At 34.8% G+C, this 19,219-nt stretch overlaps 2 protein-coding genes and 1 pseudogene across 3 annotated transcripts; 2 read left to right on the top strand and 1 right to left on the bottom strand.

The window, feature by feature from the left end:
• The first annotated feature begins 199 nt into the window (after positions 1-199).
• LOC129305606 (60S ribosomal protein L10a-like) lies at positions 200-8,248 on the top strand (annotated as a pseudogene).
• A 517-nt stretch (positions 8,249-8,765) lies between these two features.
• LOC129306248 (iron-sulfur assembly protein IscA-like 2, mitochondrial) lies at positions 8,766-12,421 on the bottom strand. The gene is made up of 4 exons (XM_054946721.1): positions 12,051-12,421; positions 10,348-10,478; positions 10,074-10,182; positions 8,766-9,327 (listed from the first exon to the last, which is right to left on the bottom strand). Exons 1-4 carry the CDS (start codon positions 12,219-12,221, stop codon positions 9,262-9,264), a joined length of 477 nt encoding a protein of 158 aa, XP_054802696.1. The 5' UTR covers positions 12,222-12,421; the 3' UTR covers positions 8,766-9,261.
• Positions 12,422-12,528: 107 nt separating this feature from the next.
• LOC129306249 (glucosamine 6-phosphate N-acetyltransferase) lies at positions 12,529-14,833 on the top strand. 2 transcript variants are annotated; one of them, XM_054946723.1, is made up of 2 exons: positions 12,529-12,684; positions 14,157-14,833. In XM_054946723.1, exon 2 carries the CDS (start codon positions 14,192-14,194, stop codon positions 14,663-14,665), a length of 474 nt encoding a protein of 157 aa, XP_054802698.1. In that variant the 5' UTR covers positions 12,529-12,684; positions 14,157-14,191; the 3' UTR covers positions 14,666-14,833. The 2 variants fall into 2 exon arrangements, with proteins under 2 accessions (XP_054802698.1, XP_054802699.1); XM_054946724.1 differs by having other exon boundaries at positions 12,536-12,684; positions 14,169-14,833.
• Positions 14,834-19,219: the final 4,386 nt, after the last annotated feature.

Genomic DNA, 19,219 nt, shown 5'->3' with positions numbered 1-19,219 from the left:
TTTATTAAATCAAATTGAAACAGATGGAGTAGCACGAAATGAGGGAGGCTTTAGCCCCAATTTCCCTGTCATGAGATCTGATGGGCCTGTTAAGAAATTGGGCTAGCGTTCACAAAAAGTTGTGAGTGGTAAATTAGATGATAGATTCCAATCTGATAAGCTAGTGGCTGAAACTCCCAATCAGCCAACTGAGACCTCGATGCAGATTAATGGTGAAGGCGTCATCTCTTCTGAAAATCAATCTTCGTCTCTTAATGCTGGTCAATTTGTGTTGTTAGATCCTAAACCCCCTGATCCTGTACATGACTCCTTGATGGCCGAGGCTGGGTTATCAACAAGTTGTTAGGTCTGGTTGGGATGGGAATAATTGGTTAGGAGTGGAGAATTTTAGCCAGACTGCTACGACTAGGAATCATTATTTTGTAGGTAGAGTTGGGAAGAAGAGCCAGGTCTGGAGGGCCGGGTTTTGAGGCCCTGTTTAAATAAGAATTCGGATTTTAAAAATAATTTTTTTTAAAGTAATCGGGCTTGAGGGTTTGGCCCTGATAAGCTCTGTAAAAAAAGGCTCGGGCTCGGGTAGCCTTCAAGCCCTATTATATTATTATTATTATTTTTTTCTTTGGTGGAATATATATCTAAACCAATGACCTACTCACCTGATCCTACATGCATTATATTATTTTTAATTTTAATTTATTTTAAAATTGACTTAATATAATTTAATAAATATCAGTGTATGATATAAATTTTTTGATATTTTTTATTCTTTTATAATTATTATGTTTGTGTATTTATAAAAAAATAAACTATTTTTTAACTAAAATTTGAATTTTATCACTAGATTTCTAAATGTGTGTTGTTTAATTTTTAAAAAATTATGAGAATTTTATTTTTTTAATTTTAAAATATTTTAATTAATTTATAATATTTTATTTTATTTTATTTTATTTAAAAAGGGCTTACAGGCCCGGCTCTGAGCCCTTTACATAAGGGTCAAGTTTGAAAAACAGGGTTAAAAATGGGGAATCGAGTTTTAAGGCTTAGGCCCTTAAAGGCCAGGCCCATAAGGGTCGAGCTCATAAGAGCCGAACCTGCCCGTATTCCCAACTTGGTCTGTAAGCCATATACCAAAAAAAAAAAAAGAAAGAGACTTTGTGTAGGCTTGATGGCATTGACAGAAAAAAAGCTCTCATGATCATGGTGGACTTTATAGATTGGAAAAGAAACTTTAGAAGGATTATCAAAAGTTGTGTGCGCAAAAGGAGATGATATGGTATCAAATTTCATATGCAAATGGTTACAATAGGGAGATAAGAATACTAGATATTTTCACAAATTAGAAGAAAGAAGAGCAAGGTTGAGGCCTTACAAAATGAAGTTGGTGATGGGATTCAAGATTAGGGTACTTTGAAGAACATGGCTTTTAATTATTTTAGAGACTTGTATTCAAAGATCAGAATATCCCTAGTTTCGTGGATTGGCCAGATGCTTTCTTAAGGCTTATTGATGGTGATTTAAATTTTATCCAAAGAGGAGTCTCTGATATTGAGATAAAAAATGTTGCTTTCAATGTAGGTGCTTTCAAAACACTTGGGCCAAATGGACTACAAGCACATTTTTTTCAATCTTAATGGGTATTATTGGTGGGAAATTTGTGATATGATCCATTTTGTTTTTCTAGATCCTGAGAGACTTAGAGAGATTAATCATACTAACATTGCCCCCATCCTAAAAGTTAAGTACCTTATTACTTTGAAGGATTTTAGGCCAATATTGCTTTGCAATATTAGTTTGAAAATAATCTCTAAGATCATTGCTAACAGTTTGAAAGGAACTCTCACCTAGTTTATTGAATCCAACAAATGTAGTTTCCTTACGGGTCACCAAAACTATGATAATGTTATTATTTCTTAAGAAATTATCCACTCAATGTGAAGTAAACAGAGATGAAAAGGATATGTTGCTATCAAAGTGGATATGGAGAAAGCCTATAACCAACTTGATTGGTGCATTGTGAAATAAACTTCGGTTGATATTGGGTTGCGGCATCAATTTATTAAAATTATTATGGCTTGTGTCACCTTTATCTCTATGAAGGTGTTATGGAATGGCAATAAAACTCAACATTTCTCTCCCACAACAGGGCTTAGGCAGGGTCTTATTTGTTTGTTCTTTGGATGGAAAGATTAGGGCATTTTATTCAAAATGCGGTGAAATAGAAGATATGGTTACCCCTTAAGTTAGGAATTAGAGGACCTAAAATCTCTTACCTTTGTTTCGCGGATGACTTGGTTTTATTTACTGAAGCCTCAAAGACTCAAATGGAAACTATTAGAGCAACCATCCTTAACTTCTGCAGAAGTACGGGTCACTGCATTAACCTTGACAAGTCCAAAGCCTTTTTCACTAAGAATATTAACTTTCATCATGCTAAGGAACTAAGTGAGATCTTGAGAATTGGTATTACTATTGACCTTGAAAAGTATCTTAGAGCAACTTTACTCCACAAGAGAGCTGCCAACAGTACCTATCATCCTATCCTTGATAAAGTTCATAATAAGTTGTCTTCTCAAAAAGGTAAATTTCTCTCTCTAGCTGGTAAAGCTAGTTTGATTTAGTCTTTGATTTCTACTGTGCCTAGTTATTAATGTAAACAACCTCCTTTCAAAGGGCATCTTGAATGAGATTGAGAAGATTAGCAGGAATTTTTATTGTAATCAAGGGAGAGAAGATAGAAAAATGCACCTCATAACTTGGGATACTTAAATGTTTTGAAGATTTTAATATTGCTTTATTAGCTAAATCTGCCTGGCAATTGTTAAAATGTGATGGGAATCTCTGGGTAAAAATTTTAAAAGGGTTTATTTTCCTAACTCTGATTTTTTGAATGCAAAGAAAGGACCTCATGTGTCTTGGAGATGGTCAAGTATGTTAGCTGGAAGGGATTTGTTGAAGGAAAAGCCGCGGTGGAGAGTTGGGAATGGAAAAAATATAAAAGTTTGACAAGATAAGTGAGTTTAGGATCTCTTGATAGTAAGTTGAAAGTTGATTTTGATGATAAAAATGAATTAAATAGATCTGTTTCTAATTTGATTCATAACAATGCTCGAAATTTAAATTGTATTTTTGCCTTTTTGACTAAGGATGACAGAAAGTCGATTCTAAAACTGCATCTACCAATGTATGATTGTCGTGATGAATTATTTTGGGATGGTGCTTCTAATGGTGTTTATACTATAAAGTTGGGATGTAGAATTACAAAATCTAATAGGACTATAAACTGTAAGGATCCAAGTTCTTCATGTAGAATTGCTGATGGTTTTTGGGAAAATATCTGGAAGTTGAATTGCATGCCAAAAATTAAGCATTTTATTTAGAGATTGGTTAGTGGATCTTTGCTCACCTATGAAGCCTTATGGAAGGGGAAGTATTTGGTAAGCCCTACTTGTAATATTTGTGGCTGTGAGGAGGAAACTAGAGAGCATATGATTCTTTTGTATCATTGATCTAGAGCTGTTTGGTTTTGGGGTCTATTGGAATGGAAAATAAAAAGACAAGGGGTCAGAGAATTGAAGAGTGGTGTGAATTGTGGTTAATTGAAGCATATTTTCCCAATGAGATAAAATGTATAATTGCTCTCGCTTGTTAGTACATTTGGAAACTAAGGTGTTGATTTGTGTTTGATGGTGTTTCGTTGTTCACAGGGGGGTGAATAGCTTTGTTGATTGTGCTATAAAGGAGGTTTGGGATTTATTTGTGAATAATAATGCTATTAAATGCTCTCATACCCATAAAAATAGTTATTCTTGAAAATTCCCTTTGGAAATTTCTTGAAAAGGGAATGCTATTAAAAATAGTTGTTTTGGTGAGTTTGTGTGTGTTAAGTTGTATTTATAGTTTTTTTTTGAGTGTTTTTTTGACTTTAGTGTGTTTACTAAATTTTTTTTGTGATTAATAAAATGGTCTCTTTTTTGGCAAAAAAAAAAAAGATTTCATTTGATTTGGTCAATAAAAAAAAATCACAGTGAAAGAACTCGATTGGTTTCGATCTATCCGTGGTTTTTGTCTATTAGAGTTGGTCTGATTTGATTTAACTTGATCTGGTTGGGTTCATATTATAATGAGGCTTTAAAAAATATATAGTAATTGTTAGTAAAGTGAATTTATATTTATATTTTAAGAAATTCAAACAATTTTAACAATATTTTTTACTTATTCTATTGGTAATGTAAATTATTGCGTCTGCCAGAAAAAATATTGGCTGGAATTGTTTAGTTGATTTTTTTTTTTGGCCAGAAATTGTTTAGTTGGATTCAAATCAATCACAGTTATTGCGCCAAAATTATTGATTCATCTATAAAACTGAGCCAAAATTATTGCGCCAGTTTCATTCGATTTGATTCGAGTATATATATATATATTTTTTTTTTTTTTCCAGGTGATTTGTTATGTTCTGGTTTGATGGATTTGATTCGAGTCAAATTGAAAATTAAATAAAATTATCAGATTAAATTATATTTTGCCGAAGAAAGGTCGCCCACTTTGGGGAGTGGGAAGATCTCTAGCCTGGGGCTTTATATTTGTAGAACAACGGGACAACGTATAGTTCTCGCCGAATCTCTCGCAGCTGTCTTCTTTGTCCAGCCAGGAAACCGTACTTTAGGTGGGAACTCTGACTATCCACATTCCCAGCAATTCGACATTTTTTGGTCTAAAACAAAAAGAAAAGAGAAAGATATCTTTGCCTGTTAATGCATTAGTACGGGTGGCCCGAATAGATTGACTCTGCTTTTGTTTAATAATACTCCCTTCTGTCAAAAATATATGATATTTTAAAGAGTTAGATGTTAAAAAATGTAAGTTATTTTTAATCTTTTGAGATGTAATCAGTGTTTTTTTTAAGTATTCAATAGAATTAAATATGAAAAGATAGGATTGGTTAAAAAGTAAGTAACTATTATATTGAAGAGTGAGATTTGATTAAAAATGCTTTACATTTTTTAATGGATGGAGTAACATTTATTGTGCTTTGTAGTTCAAATTGCAGAATAATCCTTGCACGAGCTGTTCTAGGAGAAACTCTCGACCATGAGGTGGCAACCAGCTTTGATTTATCTATCTATGAGCTTATTGTCCTAATTTTTTATAGGCATCGCGCGATGTTCCCTCCGGACAGTTTCTCATTGTTTCCATTGAAACTAACATAAAGATAATCAATTGCTGAACTTTGTCCTTTAGAAGATACCAATCCTGTGTTTAATCTGAACTGGAACTTGAATTACCTTATTTGTTTGCTTATTCTCGGGCAATCCCATCCAATTTCCCTTTAGCTTTGTTTTGTCACTGCAAAGTGATTTTCGTTGAACGTGCATCGATTTCTGCCTATTGTTTTTTCCCCTCCCTTTTCACGTTATCCTCCTTCGACTTTTTGCTAGTTTGGATCCATTTGATGACTCAGTAGCCACTGATTTCCTGGACTTCTTATATCAACACAATTCTGACTCTGCTAGCTAATTTATGGAGATCACATATTAGAATTGTGATTCAACTTGAAATGAAGAATTCTGTCTGTTAGTGGTTATGACTTGAAATTTACCAGGTTTTATTGTTACGTTTGATTGTCAGTAAGCTGCAAAGCGATATAACGAGAGGGCCATATTCCCGATTGTTAGCAAGTCAACGGAGAAAAAACGTAATTTCACTGAGACTATTGAGCTGCAAATTGGATTGAAGAAGTATGACCCTCAGAAAGACAAGCGTTTCAGTGGCTCAGTGAAGCTTCCTCATATTCCTCGCCCCAAGATGAAGATTTGCATGCTTGGTGAAGCTCAGCATGTGGAAGAGGTCAGTAACTCATTCCATCATTTTACCCCCATTTTCATTGGGCATCCGTAAATCTGACTCTTGCTACCTCACTATGACATAAGTTTACATTGTCTAGCTTAATATAAACTACCTTCTTCCCAAATTATAAGAGAACTTTGAAAAATTTTGTTATCCTAATATATAAGATAATTTAATGAAAATAAAGTTTCACTGATGATACTTTTTTTATATTACCCTTTAAAAGAGAGAAAATTGAAATATCGTAGTGTAATAATTATGTGTGTGGATTTAAGTTATATTAAATGTAGGACATTTTTAAAAATTTATATTTTTATTTTAAAAAAGTAAATTTGTAACGTGTTTTATTGAATTTATTGATATACTTGACATTGTTTCAAATTGTTTATAATTTGGGACATGAGAGTATTAGAAATATTTCATGGTTTTGTTATTTATGTGGTCTCTTTTATGATATTTACCTCAGGCGGAAAAAATAGGACTGGACTGCAAGGATGTGGAAGGGCTGAAAAACTTGATAAAAACGAGAGACTCGCCAAGAAGCTTGCTAAGAAGTACCATGCATTTTTAGCATCTGAAGCTGTAATCAAGCAAATCCCTCGCGTCTTGTGGGTCCTGGCTTGAATAAGGCTGGCAAGTAGTCTCATTTGCTATTGGCCGTCTTAAATATAATCTCTTTCAATAATCATACAAGACTCGAATGTTTCTTGTGTTCGTTCTGCTGTCTCAATTCTTCTTCTACACATAACTGATAATTAGCTGTTGCCTTCTAGCAGCATGATATAGAAGTTTTTGGTAGTGTTAGAAAACAATAGGCATTGTCTTCTGATGAGATGCATCTGGGAAAATTCCTTGATGAGCATTCCCTTTATCCAGAACCAGCAGTATCTTTGCAAGAGGATGGTAAAAATTGCTTTAATGCAACATTTGGGATTATTCAAGTCTTATTGATCTCCCTCTTTTCTTCAGTCAGTTCAATGTTAGCCTGAAAAATTCATGTTGCTTATTATGTTCTAATTGTCTTAATTTTATTTGCATTAGTCCATGAATGTCAATCACGCTGTGTGAAACTATACTCTCTCGGTCTATGTATAAGGTGTTTTTAATCGAATCTTGTATATCAATAAAAATTTGTTATTTAGTTGAAATCACATAAAATCACAATTTTTTTTTAATTTTACCCCAAATAATGTCATAATTAATATTGTTGTGGCGGAGGGTAAAGTATACAATTAATATCTCCTCCATATTTCAAGACAAAGACAAAATTGTTAATTACTCAAAAATATTATTGACATCTCTTTTATTTTAGACACAAAATAAATTTTTTAAAAATACTTATATATAGGAATAGAGGGAGTAGTTTACTAGAGTCAGGTTATCACCATGGCTGTGACAGTGGAAATTTTGAAGTTCATTCTTGAGGACTTCGTATCTATATTATGGTATTTATATTTTCAATATAGGAACGCAGGTAAGTTTCCAACACTGGTGACTCATCAAGAATCCTTGGAGTCGAAAGTTAATGAAACAAAAGCAATGATGAAGTTTCAACTTAAGAAAGTTCTTTGTATGGTCGTTGCTGTGGAAACTGCACAAATGAGGAGAAGCAGATCTTTCAGAACGTTCAACTTAGTGTCAGTTTCCTGGTTTCCTTATTGAAGAAGAATTGGCAAAATGTAAGTTGAAAGACCTCGTATTGCATGTCTTAATATGCGATTGTCAAAGTTGGGTCCACAGTGCTTGTGTATTAATGTAAGCTTGTTTTTGTTTGTTACTTACCAAAAGGGAAATAAGTGAATATGTTCATTTTTTGCTCTAAATAAATTATATACACGTAAGTGAGGATTGTGGCTATGCTAAACCCATTGGCAATCTCTGCTGAATCCTCCATGCACAAATATCCAGGCAACTACTGTTATCTGCATGGTGGGGTTTGTTAAGATTTCAGAGATCTATTTGAGGGCCGGACTGGGTGTTTTGATGTAAATGGGATGATGAGGTGGAGTGGTGCAAAATTCGTTCCCATCCCAAAACCCCTGATGTGGGGTGGGGTGGGGCGGGGCGGGTTAGGATGGATGGATTGGACACTCTTCCACTATTAGCTTTTAAACATTCAATCAATGGTTAAGAACTTAAGATCTTTACCCCACTCCACTCCTAACCTATTCTTCCAGTCAAGCCCTAAGGAAGAGTTCTCAATTGTAATCGTTAGTTTTGAAACTTCTGTGCAGTGTGCTGCATGAAATCATGGCATGCAATGACAAATTCTAACTAACGTATTGTTACTGTTCCATGATTATTCTTGGCTAAAAATAACTTTTATTCTCTTTCTTCGCATGGAAAACAGGTGAGATGCTTGTACCTTGAGAGCTCCATGGGGAGTGCAATCCGAGCATTTTAGATCCCATTACTTCCATTCCAGCTTAGGGTTAGCTATATCGGCGAAGCTGTGATGTGCATGCTGCGGCTATAAGCGAAAAATTCTTGGCAACAATTGATGTTATTTCAATAACCTGTTCCTCGTATCAATTTTGTTTTGTTGACAGTTTTGTTCAATTTGCTTTAATTTGTGACTGAAATTTTTATCCGTTCACATCCTATTTATAAAGTATTTTGTAAAAAAAATCCCTGAAAAAGTAAAAATAAATGTGTGGAGAGAGAGGGACTAATAAATAATTTATGATAGTGGCAGGAATTAAGAGGGAAAATATTATTTAAGGGTATTTAAAAAAAATATGGCAATTTTAAAGACATTAATTAACTTCTTCGTATGTGTTGGTTATTATCTGAAGCACTTTTGATTTGAAAGGCCTCAACACAGCTACACAAGGGAGCAGATGGTAAGCCTGTTCCTCATTCTTCCACACGTGCAAGGGTCACCAAAATAAATACCATAAGAAATGGTAGGTGAACACATCGAAATCAAACTGTTTTGAGATATCCTTCCCTTATTTCCTTTCTTTCACCATTCAGTCATACAGTTTTCTAATGTACGTCTCAAAAAATGAAATCTCCCTGGATTTTTAACAGTTCCTTCTCATAAATTATGATATTTGTAATGACGACTTGATTCTCTTGTATCTGATCGACTAGACGAAAGAGTATGCAGCATGCCGTCCAGAGCTATCGTCAATTTACTTTTTAAGGACACCCTCCTGAAAGCATCGCCATCATCTTCCACTCAATATTTCCATTAGCAGCTTGCTGCAGCCTATATCTTATTTGCCGGCCTGATCTTATTTTGAGTATATCCGCATCATACATTCAATAAATCTGTCATCAGATGAATGAATTGTTTTGTTTTCCGCCTATAGAGATACAAAAATGTACCTCAGCAGACTACATAGTATACTAGGACCGAGATCATTAAAATATCTGAGCAGCGGGAGGAGTCAGGAGGAACTTGCAAAGTAACTACAGTTTCACCATGAATGAACTCTTACAACTACAACCACCAACAGCACTTGGGTTTTCCGTTACCTGCACGTGGCCATAAGCTAATTATAATTCATCATGGATTATACATCATAAGGAAGCTTCAAGCTTATATTAGGCATGTCCCAATGAAACTGAAGACAAAATATGATAGTGAGATCACCCAGAAGTAGCTTTTACCAAATATGTATTTAAATTACAAGAGCACATCTGATTATGGATAATAAAGCCATTGCAAGATACTTAATTAGAGGACTAAAAAGTGCATGGCATGGCATGGCAATGGCATAACTTAACTTTAAAAAGATAAATCAAAATGAATTTTGAACATGTAAAATTTCTACAACCAACATTCTGACAACTGCAACTCTAGGAATCCAGTAAATCTAAATACGCCTATAATCATTAATAATTTGACACCTACAGATAAGCACTGGCCACTGATAGGCTATCATCCGGGTCCCCTTTACCGCAAGTAGTAGAGAGGGGGCTTTGACACAGTGATTTGCAAGGGTCCTCAGATCTCAAAGGATTTTACCCAGAAAAAAGGATATGAACTTCATTCAATTGCCATAAAATGAAAGTTGTTCGAGGGAAAAGTTCCAATCCAAGAACACATTTTATGAAGGATTATTATCATAAAAGTATTATTACTACTCTGACGATGAGGACGACAACAATACATAAACAAACCATGTCAAAGTTACAAAACAGATAAGTTGCAACTGAATGATGAGAAGATAATTTTAAATAAACAACATTTTCATAGCTCAAAAGTATGCTTGACTTACTATGAAAGCTGAGCGTATTAGCTCCTCAACATAGTCAACAGTTGCCCCTTTTACAAAATCATAGGAAATATTATCAACAACTAATTTAATACCTTCCCTCTCGAAAACTCTGTCAACATAACATGTAACAAAAGACAAGTGATTAGCATATGTATACACAACTGAGAAAATAACACATCATTATGTGTAAAGCTATTCTCCCAATAACAAATATGTTTCAGTAACTGTAGACTAACAAGCACATCAACAAATTTTCACAGGGGAAAGAAGATACCTGTCATCTGAATTTATTCTGTCATCCAGATTGAAAACATATTGGAATCCAGAACATCCACCAGTTTCCACACTCAAACGGAGCATTTTCCCATCCGTTGATGATTCATTGGATACTAGTTCTTTCATTCTCTGTTGACCAATTAATAAATTACAGAACTAGGTTGGTAATGATACTTGTAATGACATTTATCTCACTTGCATACACTAAAATCATGAGCAAGGAGAGAATGTCCATCAACCAAATTAAATATTATACAAAAACAGTTGAGTACCACAATGGATATCAACATACGTTGCTGCAAATTTTAGATCATGTTTATCATCTCTTGACAAGTTTTTCACAGAGAAGGAATCCTTCATCAACTCTTTCAATTGGAGACATAGGAGTACTTCAGCTTCCTCCTTTTTATTAAAAACAGACTCAGTTTTCAAGTTGAATCAGACATGAGTTTAAAGCCCCCAACAATAAAGTTGGTGGTTTATCAGGAATGGGCAAATGTCAATGAAGTATGGACAACAACGATTAATATGTTTAGGGAGTAGCCTCTGAATTACATCCCACTAACACAGTAGCAGTGATTAACATGACTACGTTAGTGTTTCTCCAGAGCAGCAAATGGTGTTGGAGACAGCTAACGGACTTTTTCACTAAATGTTTGATCTTAAGCACTTTGATGGTCGAACTTCTTACTTTCTACTGGAAAAATCAAGATAAATTGTGCTGTCAAACAAATAACAAAGCAGGGGATTGACAACCCTTTTCCATTACATCATGAAACAACCAATTGACACAAGAGTCATAAAATTACAGAGAAGACTTGGTGAGATGACATTTTTGAAAAACTGATTATGTTTCTATTTGGAATTGTTTTCTTTTATAACACCTTTTCTGCTTGTAACCCCCTAAGCGTTGTTAAACGATTCATCATAACGGAAATAGCTTTTATCTACACTTTTATCAGAAGATTTTCCCCTAGCCATGCTCTACAGCCCCATCCTTGCCACCCGTCAACCCATGCTAATACAATATGATACACCTGCGAAGAGGTATGAAGGCTTATACCTTTGGAAGAATATCACATGAGAAGGCAAGAATTTAGCCATGTTAGCGCAAGTTGCTGCATGGTTAAAATATTTTTGTGCCTTGGAATTGGGTAGCATCAACTTACAAGAGCTAAGGCAGGATATAAATGGGGGAAGGCCACTGCAAAAGGGGTATTGAGAAAGGAAGTAGTCTTGGTTACCGGTACTTCTATCTCTTTCACGAATAAGAGATCCTATTTTCTTTCAAGCATTGGTTCCTTTTCATACTTGGATTCAATTTTGTTTTCTTTCATAGGCTCCTGTCAGACGCCATAACTAGTCCTAAAATTTTTTTCGCATTTTTGTCCCGGATAAGTAATGCCTTTTCCGGTGTTTATATAATAAAGAAAAGGGAGGAAATATCGTCAATACGCAGAATGGCAGAAGCATAAACTCGTCCTATTTTACCGGAAACAAATTTCTTTACTTAAATTTTCCTAGGGGCAGAAATACGAAAATGATTACATCACTTTAACAAAGAAACTCAATCAGATTCCAATTTTCATGATACCAACAAAAAAGGAGCATATTAAACCGTAACTCTAATTAGTCAAACGAAAAACAAATATAAAGTAATAGAGAAGTGGCAAGTATTCTTGTTGATTGAGCAAGACATACTTGAATACAATTTTCAGTCATTTGAACTGGCTCGGCAGAAGACGACGAGGACGGAGATGAGGGAGAGGCATGGTGAAGAACAGACGCAGAAGAGGAGCTCAGAAGCCTCTGGTTCTGTCGAATTCGAGCTGTAAAAAATGGCGTGAAGCGTCGAACTAGCGATCTTGACATGACTATTTCCTATTTCTCCTCCCTCCCCTTTCAATGAACAATTCGTCGTCAGATACACAACAGATACTCGGATTGTATATTTGTATAAGCTTCTTCTTACGGGCATATCGGCGCCCGTGGTCCGAGCGAAACGACGCGTTTCAATACTTTTGCACTCTTTTTTTTTTTTTTTTAAATATTGCAGGAGTGGCTGCACGCATGGTGCGCCATGTACCCCCAGATTACATGGAGCAAAATCTGAGCCGTCTATCAATCAAAGGCAACGCCGCTTCAAATAGCGACGTCATCATTTTCGATCTTCTTCAATCTCATCAGAGCCTCAAGTGACAGATGCTGTTCAGAAGGCAAGGTTTCGATCCCTCCAAAGCCAAAGGCTCATAGCATCTCAGTCGAGCTCTCCTCTCGCTCCCAAAGAACTAAGCCAAAGGCTTTGATTGATGTACGATCAATTTTTGCGGAGAAGGTAACAATGAATAAACTTTTCAATTTAGATAGGGTTAATGTGCATTTTTATATTTAAATTTTTTCTCAAAAAGCAGTTTTACTATTATATTAATAAATGGGATAATTTTAGTCTTGAACTATTTGTTCGAGCTGATCCAAACCCACAAAAAACTTTTCTTTTCTTTTTTGGGAAGGACAAAGCAACCTTAATTTTGTATCAATAAATATGAACGCAATTCATTCTCAGCATGAACGCAATTTTGCTTATATTTTAACTTTGACAGTTCACCTACATAGTCTTTAGATTGACATTTTTCTTGTTAATATTTCATAGTTATTTACTGTGAAGTCTTAATCTTACAAGGTCTTTGGTTTGCTGAGTAATATATAACGTGTAACTTGAAGGAACTCAATTGAGTTCTTTTAAAGAAGAACTCGTGTGCAATGCTACTAAAGAGGCATAGGCATCGCCTTTGTTGAGCAAAGTTTCATGCTTTTCCTTCTCTTCTGTGACCCAATTTTTAATTACTGCAATCAAATCTGCACTCTTAACTGTGGATAACCTGCGAGCCACTATCACTGTCGTTCTTTCCACCATGATTTGATCCAATGCATCCTGAACCACTTTCTCAGATTCAGCATCCAGGGCACTGGTAGCTTCATCTAGAAGTAATATCTTCGGATTCTTTACTATGGCTCATGCAATAGCCACCCGCTGCTTTTGTCCTCCAGATAACTGAACTCCTCTCTCTCCTACTATTTTATCATACCCCTTCCTGTATCATATATCATCGATATCAATATCCATACACCCTCAGGTAGAGGGGTTTTTTTGCTACTTGAAAAATAGTTTAGGAATAAAATTGACCCACTTAGGAGTACAGAGGTAAAATTGCTCCTCAAGAAAAAGTTCAAGGGTAAAAATGCATCTTAACTCTTTTGAATATCATGTAAGGGGCTAGGATTCATTAAAGCTGTTATTACGAGCTAGGTGCTAGTACAATATTGCTGGTATTCTCACGTCTGTACTTGCTTTCTCCTTTTCTTCTTATTGGGAAAACTTTCGAATCGGTACGATTTAGCTATGACGCTGATAATGTTGATCATGTTTTATCCTTCTGAATTCACTGCCACATTATTTCGTAAGGGAATTTACTAGACTTCTGTCGGTGTTCATCGCTTGAGAAAATCTCTCTTCGATGATCTGTAGTTGCTCTTTTTGTTGACAGTTATTTGAATTTTGAAATGACAAACTTTTCACTTTATCTTTGTTGCTTGAGCTACCATTTGAGAAGAAATTATTATGGACGACAATGTGCTGATGACATTGGGATCCAGTATAATAATATTAGGGTTAGAAAAATGAATTCTATGGCACTCATGTGCATTGTTGATGCTATTAATAAATTTAGTTTATTCTTTCCTGCTTTCTGAGGATAAAATGCTCTTGTGATATCCAATGGTTGATTTGAGTTGATGGTATATACGCAGTAACTTTTACAGAAACAGAAGTTGCGCTGAACAAGATGCAGAACAATGAGTCACCTGGCGTGGAGCAGAAGTTAAGAGTCAGAAAATTAGAGATCTCAGACAAGGGGAAAGGTTTCATAGAGTTGCTGCAACAACTTAGTGTCTGTGATTCAGTTTCTGACAAGGAATTTCAGGATCGATTTCACGAGCTCAGTTCTATCAGAGATGATCATGTTATATGTGTTATAGAAGATGAACTTTGTGAGAGGATTATTGCTACAGGAAGTGTGTTCATTGAAAAGAAGTTTCTAAGAAATTGTGGCAAGGTTGGACATATTGAAGATGTTGTTGTTCATTCCAGTGCACGGGGGAAGCAATTGGGAAAGAAAGTTATCCAGTTCCTTACAGATCATGCCCGTTCAATGGGGTGCTATAAGGTGATACTTGATTGCAGTCTTGAGAACAAAGTGTTCTACGAGAAGTGTGGCTTTAAGCAGAATTCTGTTCAGATGGCCATGTATTTCGTTTGAGAAGTAGTGTTTTACCAACTGCCCTCATTATTTTGTTATCGTTGAATGTCCTTATAAAAGGGTGTCGACTTAAATCAGTGCTTGTTTTCAAGTTTTATTATCTGAGCAGAAATGTCGTCTCAGACTCTGTGTTCATGTATGAGTATGGGTTCAGGGAATTAGCTCTTCTCTCTGTTCTCTTCTACATAAAGTACTAATGAAGAATCACGACTGAAGTAATATATTCTTTATAAAATAAGGCACCTGGCCCTATTCAGTCACGCGATAATTACGAAAGTCACGAGACAACGGCCTGATGCCCATCTTCTCAAAGGTGCTTGATTAATTTTCTCTTCTCCTCTAAGGCCACGTTTGGTGCAATGGAATGCGGGATAATGGAACAACTCATTACCTCATCTGACACACGGGAGTAGTCATTACCATGGAATGGCTCATTACCTCATTTGAGGTAATCTTTATTCCATTAACAGACCATGGTTTGATAGGAGTGAGCAAAACTGAATGGAATTTTTATTATTTGATTTAATTTATTCAAGTTTTTTTTTTTGAAAATTTTTTTAATTGATGGGTTCGACTTAATTGATAAGATTTAAAATTGAATAGGTTAGCCCATCGAATTATCATATATATATATGTTTGTATTTATTAATTTATAAATTATATTTAGTTTATTAATTACTTTATTTTATTTTATTTTTTTATTTTATATTTAAATAAAAGTAAGTATATAATTTAATAAGTTGAAACTCTAAACCTCATGGCTATTATTACCTTACAAGTTCAATTTTATATATAAGTTTTGATTATTTTAGTAAAAAAAAAAAGTTAGCTCGAATCCAAGTAGTTCAAAACCAAATTAATTAACTGAATTTAATTGTTAAATTTCAATTTAATCTTTGGTTTGATTCGATTTATACTTTGAGCATTGTTAGGCCAATTGATTTTAAATATTTTGACATCGAACTGATTGATACTCTTTAATAATTGGTCCATTTTTTGGGAATGAATTTTTGAGCGATTAAATTACCCCAGCTTAAAATTATATTTAATCATAGTTTGTTGCAATTAACCGTACACACTTCTTCTTTTACCAAATGACCCCTGCAATGCATTGCCATCTTACCGTCTCCCCTTCTCCATCGTGGTTCCTCTCCCTCACACTCCGACTGGCTTCTCTGTCGTTGTTGGACCTCCATCGCCAACCCTCACCTTCCAACCTCCTCCTCATTTTTGTCTTCTACCCAACTTTGAACGTCGACAAAAATGGCCTTTGTTCTTAGTAGCCTCCGTCTCCAGTCATCTCCCTTTCTCCAGTGTAATGGCGGCAACCCAAATCTGAGATCTCCATCATCTTCTCTGTCGCTGAATAAATCTTGTCCGCTACCGCAGTCATGAAGTCAAGAAAGGGGATTTGTTCCCTTTCTTCACCAGAGTTCGGCGCTCTTCTCCACTATTAGTGATTTGGGTCATTCATTGTTCGACTTTCGCGTTTCGCCATTGATGAAGATGTCCATACTGATTTTGATCAATTCGTAAATTCAACCACTGAAATGGAGATGCATGCGTAGTACCGTCCAAGCCTCTTTCGGGCGGTTTAGCTTGGGTCCTTGTTCGATTTGGAGTTACTATTTTTTTTTTTTTTTCAATATTGTTTTGCTGCTTCTTAAGTTGATCTTTCGCTAGTTTTTTGGTGGTTTTGCTCTCTTGTTTGTTGGCAACAATTTGTGCACGATGGTTGAGAATGTTCTTGCTTCATAAGCAATTTTTTTTTCTTTTTTTTTTTTTTTGTTCAGGCCAAGAGTAAAAATGATATTTTGCTATTATATTATAAATATGGAATAAAAGCTATGTCAGTATTTCACATGCTATACATTTTTAAAATCTCATTTTTACCCTCGCTCCCATTTCCATTCTCACTTTCGCTCCACCAAAAGCCATTCCATTGTACCAAACCAAAAAAACATTTTACTCTGCAATTATAAATAGTATAATTCATGAGTATTTTTGAAGTTTTAAATAAGTTCGCATGCAATCAAGCTAGGGGGGGTGAAGGACTATGATGTTATTTTCTTTTTATAAAGGAAGACTCGCACTGTAAATTTTAAAATAGCAAAAAAATTTACTTTAAGTGTAATACATTCTGATATTGTACTACAAGTTCAAGAGTTTTTGTTTTAAATTTTGTTGAGAGTGGAAGTACAATTTTACCCTTATGTGATGTAAAAACTTAGATCATGTATAACACAATATTTATGAATACACAATAAAATATCTATAAATGCACAGGACGATATTCATATTATTTGCATGCATAATACAATATTTATAGATACACAATATAATGTTAATGAATTCTTAAAATAATATTCATGTGTGTCCACGCATGGACATTTAATTGAAAATGTATGAACATTGTGTTGTGTGTCTATGAACATTATGCTATATATTGTATATATCACTTGTACATTTTATTAAATCTATTGATCAATTAAAAATGCATGGATATTGTATTGTACATCGATAAATATTGTATTGTATATGATTTGAGTTTTTAAATCATATTAGAGCAAAATTGTACTTTCACTCTTAAAAAAATTGTAACAGGCGCTCTTGGCCCTACAGTGTAATAATAAAATTTATTGAGCTAGAAGTGCAATTTTTTACTCTTTTAAGGCCTAATGTGTGATTCTTCATTTTATAAATAACATTTTTCAATAATGATAGTAAACTATTTCTTCAATCACCGTGAAAAAAAAACCTCAGTTAATGAAAACTAAATTTTGTTTGGGGAGTTTGTTTCGAGGATGACTGAAGTATTAGACTAAATTAATGAAAAAAATGTCTTATGAAAACTATTAAATAAGTTTAATACATTAATAGCAAATAATTAACTAAACTGATTTTTTTAAGGAAAACCTAACTTATTTTATTAACAATTGTAAATTAGTTAACCAACTTATATTTAATGCATGTTTGGATTAGCTATCAACCTTAGTTAGAATCAGCCCAACTGATATTAGAACAAAAAAAGTTCATTTTGTTTTGTTTGGATTAAGAAAAAATCTCAACCTCAGTTAGCAAAAAAAGAGCATTTTTTCGGAAGCCCACTCTCTTGGCTTTTGCATCAGCGTTCACGTTGCAAACCGTTGCATTCATTAAATTATGTTTTAAAATTTGCATGCTTTCTCTCTCCTCTTAGCTTTCAACCTGCCAGGCACGAGGTATCTGGTTTTTTTTTTGTGTTGCTTTCTTCCTCCCGTGACCTCCTATGCAGCACCTCTATATCTGCTTCGCTTCACCTCCTGAGCTCCAGACATCTAGCACCAGGTCGCGTTCAGATCTGCTTCTCTTCTACCTTAGTTGAAGCTCCAACATCTCCATGTTGAAGCACCGAGGTCTGAGATGAAAGTATAGTTTCTTGAGCAGTGGTTTCTCCACATTACAGTCGCGTCTCGATCTCCACCATCTCCACCAGATCTGAGATTTTCGTCGCTGGATCTACTCCTCATCGACTGTCCTTGGCAATTAAGGTTCTTCCTTTCATCTCATTCGTTGACGAAGGTTGCTGCTATGCTGAGTTTTTTTTTCTTCCTCTTCATCTTCTGATTTTGCTCTGCCTACGTCACCTCATTCCTTGCTGTGCCGTCCTCACTCTGGTTCTTTTTTCTTTTTTAATGAACTGTGAGCAGCTTTCATTTATTGCTTTGGTTTATAAAGTCTGAACTATTTGCTCTACTTTCATTTTTTTAATGGGGTTTGAAATAAATGGGTGTTTATGTAGATAACTACACTATTCTGTTGCTGAGTTTTTCCAAAAGAATTTAAAGTTAAATGGTGATAGTTGTTTGTATGTTTCAGTAAAACAAAAGAATGCATGTCCTCGCATTACTTGTCTTTTACGGGCAGGAGGAGTGACTAAGACAAACAAAAGAAAAGACAGAATTTTATAAGGCAGCCATGTCAGATTATTTAATCATATTGCAATTATCTTAATCAAATTTGGTTCAATAAAATACTACAATGTCGTAATACGTTCTCAAATTGCATGCTGTGCATATATTAGACCAATGGAAAATCTTGACATGCATTAAATATTATATATAATGTCTGACATGCATTTCACACAAGTGCCTCAGATTTTTGGTGTTAGCGATTTTTATAGCTTCTTCTCCGCTCCCCTGATAACAATACCAATTCCTTACATATGTTGTTAAATATTTGGCTGCTTTCGATACCGTAGGGAACGAGGAGTATTCAAGGCATAGTCCTAGACTTAGAGGAAAGATCTACTAAAGATCATAAGGATGAAGTAATTTTTGGGAAACACCTTCAATGGGGTTTGAGTTTTGCAAATGCCTGGGCATTCCTTAAGCAGTTGAACAAAAAATATTTTCAACAAGTTAAGATAGATAGAAATGCTGTAGTGCTTCAAACCAAGTCCTTCGAAACAATGGTGAACTTGGTGCTGCTTCAGATCAATAATGTGAGATTGAAAGGGAAGTTCAAATCTTTCCCTCTAGAATTGAAGTGGTTACAATGGAAAGGATACCCTTT

The sequence above is a fragment of the Prosopis cineraria genome, unplaced genomic scaffold, assembly GCF_029017545.1.
Source record: "Prosopis cineraria cultivar Desert tree isolate PC_DT_omini unplaced genomic scaffold, ASM2901754v1 PC3, whole genome shotgun sequence".
In the NCBI taxonomy this organism is placed as follows: Eukaryota; Viridiplantae; Streptophyta; class Magnoliopsida; order Fabales; family Fabaceae; genus Prosopis; species Prosopis cineraria.
The sequence above is the reverse complement of the archived record's forward strand: the minus strand, read 5'-3'. Positions and strand labels throughout refer to the sequence as shown.